This window comes from Ixodes scapularis, unplaced genomic scaffold (genome assembly GCF_016920785.2).
Source record: "Ixodes scapularis isolate PalLabHiFi unplaced genomic scaffold, ASM1692078v2 PGA_scaffold3__209_contigs__length_174095766, whole genome shotgun sequence".
Taxonomy (NCBI): Eukaryota; Metazoa; Arthropoda; class Arachnida; order Ixodida; family Ixodidae; genus Ixodes; species Ixodes scapularis.
The window spans coordinates 98,994,831-98,998,552 of NW_024609868.1; the positions used below are offsets into that span (position 1 = coordinate 98,994,831).

The 3,722-nt window shown below is 42.5% G+C and overlaps 1 protein-coding gene across 1 annotated transcript; it reads right to left on the bottom strand.

The window, feature by feature from the left end:
• Positions 1-2,610: 2,610 nt before the first annotated feature.
• LOC121837233 lies at positions 2,611-3,507 on the bottom strand. Its single transcript, XM_042292810.1, has one exon. The coding sequence runs from the start codon at positions 3,505-3,507 to the stop codon at positions 2,611-2,613; it is 897 nt and encodes a 298-aa protein (XP_042148744.1).
• Between the last annotated feature and the right edge of the window lie 215 nt (positions 3,508-3,722).

Here is a 3,722-nt window from a genome sequence, read left to right on the forward strand (position 1 = left end):
GACGGCAACTCAAGTGAAATGAAGAGGTTAGCATTGGATGAAAAGTCGCTGTTGTATGCGACACTTTTTAGAATCCCTTTTAAAACTCGGTCAGTTCTTAAATGCCAGGAGAGTGAACAATTGAAAAAGACAGTTATGCCGTACCTTAGTACGCTGTAAGCTAAGGCGTGCATTATGTTCCTTCTAACTGACAATGGTATAAAACCTTTAATGTGGTACATCATGCACGACACGCTCCTCAACTGTTGACATACGTAAGACATTTGAGTGTCCCATGTAAGATCACAATCAAAGTGAATACCTAAGTACTTTACTGAACTAACATATTCGACAGGTCTACAATTACAACATGGACAATTAGAGCTGTGAAGGAATAGTGGAAAAGTCAAACTGACATTTTTTAAAGGATTACGGAAGCAGATCAGTTTTGTTTTCGAAGCATTTACACGTAGCTTGTTTGCCGAAAACCAGTCAATAATTTTGGTTGCGTCTGCCTGAAGCATTTCCATAGCACGCTGGTAAACTAGGTGCCGAGAAAACAAAAGAGTGTCGTCCGCATATTGAAAAATTGTTGAATTTGTCGTTGCCGCAGAAATGTCATTTACGTAGAGGTTGAATAGTAAAGGAGAAAGAATGGAGCCCTGGGGAACTCCAGAAGTAAGGAAAACTTGAGAGCTGCGGACATTGTCTACTGAAACAACCTGTGTACGATTTGAAAGAAAACTCTTGTGCAATGTATGAAATGGTCCCCGAAAGCCGATTCTATAGAGTTTGTCTAAGAGGATGTTGTGGTTCACGGTGTCAAACGCTTTGACTACATCAACGAAGAGGGCACACACATACATGTTATCGTCGAAGGAAGAGTGCACAATATCTGAGAATTTCTCAAGGAGATTAGTTGTACTACGACCAGCAACATACCCGTATTGACTTGGCGAGATTAAATTGTATTTGTCGAGAAAACCGGACATAACAATAAAAATATGTTTTTCTAATATCTGTGAAATGCGAGATAGTATTGAGATTGGCCTGTAGGATGACACTTGGTTTTGTGCGCCACCTTTGAAAAGAGGAACAACTATGGCTTGTTTTAGGTCATCAGGCACATTACCAGTTTCTATAACATTATTTATAAAACGAGGAGCACGCTTTTTAAAGAGTCATAATTCCGACACAAGTCTCTAACTGTAAGGCCGTCTACACCCGCCGACCTGAATCGCTTAAATCCAAACAGGTAGGACCGCAACTCAGCTTCTGAGAGAGAAGGAAGGAAAGCAGATTCATAGTGAAACGGAGTTCCGGGTGTCGAATCCACCGCGCTATCAATTGGCACAGTAATAGAGTTAGCGAAAAAATTATTAAACGCGTTGACAGTAGTCGCCATATCAGTCCCAAAGTGTTTGCGTAATGTCTCAGTTACGTTCTTTTTTAGATAGCCACGAAGCTCATTGACGGCAGTCCAAGTTTTCCTGGAGTCCGAACGAGCGTCCGATATTTGTTTAGCGAAACAGGTTCTCTTCGTTGACCGAATGAGGGCATTGACTCGATTTCTTTGCATCCTACATTCTAGTTCGAGAGAGACATTGTTGGGGGACCTCCGAAACTTCTTCCACAGTTTTTCTTTGTGACTTATAGCTTCAAGAATATCTGGGGTGAGCCAGGGCAGTGAGGGTTTGCGTTTTTTAACATATACAACGGTCTTCGATAACTCCCGGAAATTTCTAATGATGTCTACAAACATTGAGTACAGGTTCGTGCTGTTAACCGAGGATAGGAATTCATTCCAATCATATTCTTTAATTAGTCGATCAAAAGTGTTGAAGTCAACCCGCTCTAAACGACACGCACTTTCGAAATTATTACCTTTTCTGGAGGGAAAAACACATTTACATGCGACAAAATAATGATCTGCAAGCTTTTGTAAAATGACAGCGGAGTGTATGGAAGCATCTGGAGCTCGCACGTTTACATGATCTAGGCAGGATGATACCAGATTTTCATTTAATACTTCTTCGCGGGTCGCACTCTGAATGGTAGGTATGATTCCATGCTCGGCAAGTAGTGATAAATAATCACAAACACAATTTTTGGAAGTTTTCAGGGTGTCAATGTTGATATCTCCCACCAAATATAAATGTGCTTCATTAGACAATTCTCTCAAATTTTCCCTCAGCTCCTCTAAGAAGCCAGAGCAGTTGGACGAAGGAGGTCGGTAAAGAGTAAGCAAGCAAACCGCATAGTTAGAATTAGAAACCTTTAGCATCAAGCGCTCCGAGTGTTGAAATGTGACATCAGTTTGAGTTGTTGACCATGAGTTCTTTATAAATACGCCAATTCCTCCTCCTCTAGGAATTGGCCGTGTATAAAAGAAATTTTGAAATCCTAAAATATTAAACAGTGACAGATGATCAGCACTGACATTGATTTCTGTTAGCACAATTGCATCAATTTGGTCCCGCATTTGATCAACAACTGTCTTAAATTCATCCCAGTATTTTCGAATACTGCGAATGTTTATGTGTAAGACCATGAAAGAGTCGGTTGAAGAAGAAGAAAACGAGCTATTAAACGAGAGAAAATCGGCGTACTGTAAAAAACTAGCCATGTCGGTTATGTGATTAGGTCCAGGTCACTTCTCTGCTGAATCCGTACAGGAGAAGCGCCCTCATCTTTTTTGGCATAGATTCGAGCATTTTTGACCCACACAAATTTGTAACCGCGTTCTTTTCCAAGAGTACGTGCCTGCCAGAAAAGTTCTCTGTTGGTTTGAGTTAAGCTGTCGTTGAAATACAGTCTTTCGGGTGGATTGTCACGAGAAAATTGCCTGAGCTTGCTACGAGCTTGCATCCATTTGTCTTTAGTGGCTGCAGATGTAAACTTGACCAAAATAGGTGGTTTTATAGATCGTTTGCCTGGTAGCCTGAAAACCGACACGACATCAGCTGGTTGATGTCCCGGAATTCCTAGCTTGTCTGCCAGCCCCGCTAAGATGGAAGGGAGAGCCTCGTCGGGTTTGACGGTCATTCCATGAATTTCCATAATATGTTGGCGACCGCGTTGGTCAGCGTCGTTCATCTCGGTTTGGAGGCTTTGGATAGTATGTGCCTGTTCGCAAACCGTGTCCTTTAGTGAAGCCACTTCCGTACGCAGCTCGTTCATGTCGGTCGCATGAGCTGACACTGTGGCAAGGAGGCTATCGTATTTCTTTCCTAGGAAGGAAATGGAAGTTTGAACCTCCTCCACAGTCACTTTCATGAGATCTATGGTAGGCTTGAGGAGCAAGAGCTCATTCACCTTTGCGGGAAGCTCGAGCAGTAAATTTACGCTAGCCTTCAGAGAAAGTATAGAATCTAGCTTTTCGTTGATGGTCAGGATTTGCGCCGCGAGTGTCGTGGTTTCGCAGGACGAAATCGAGTCAGAGCTAGCATCGACCCCGTCTATATCAGCACGATTGTTCTTAGAACGGCAAACTTTGCACCTCCATTTTTCTTTTTTGTCGGGGCTCATGGCAGTAAACGTGGACCCAGCAATGCCGGAACACGTTTTCCCGAGATGATAGTTATGCTCGCAAACTGAGCATGTCATGAGTCTACCATCAGGCAAAATGCCTTTTTGGCAAGCGTCGCAAACAAGGGACATAATCGTCGAATTAAATGGCATTAAAAAGAGTAGAAAAAATTTAAGGGCTGTAAGCACACCTAGGCAGGTTACACCAGCGAAAC

Coding starts and splice junctions, on each gene's coding strand:
- LOC121837233 (XM_042292810.1), bottom strand. CDS start 3,507: ATGAGCCCCGACAAAAAAGAAAAATGGAGGTGCAAAGTTTGCCGTTCT.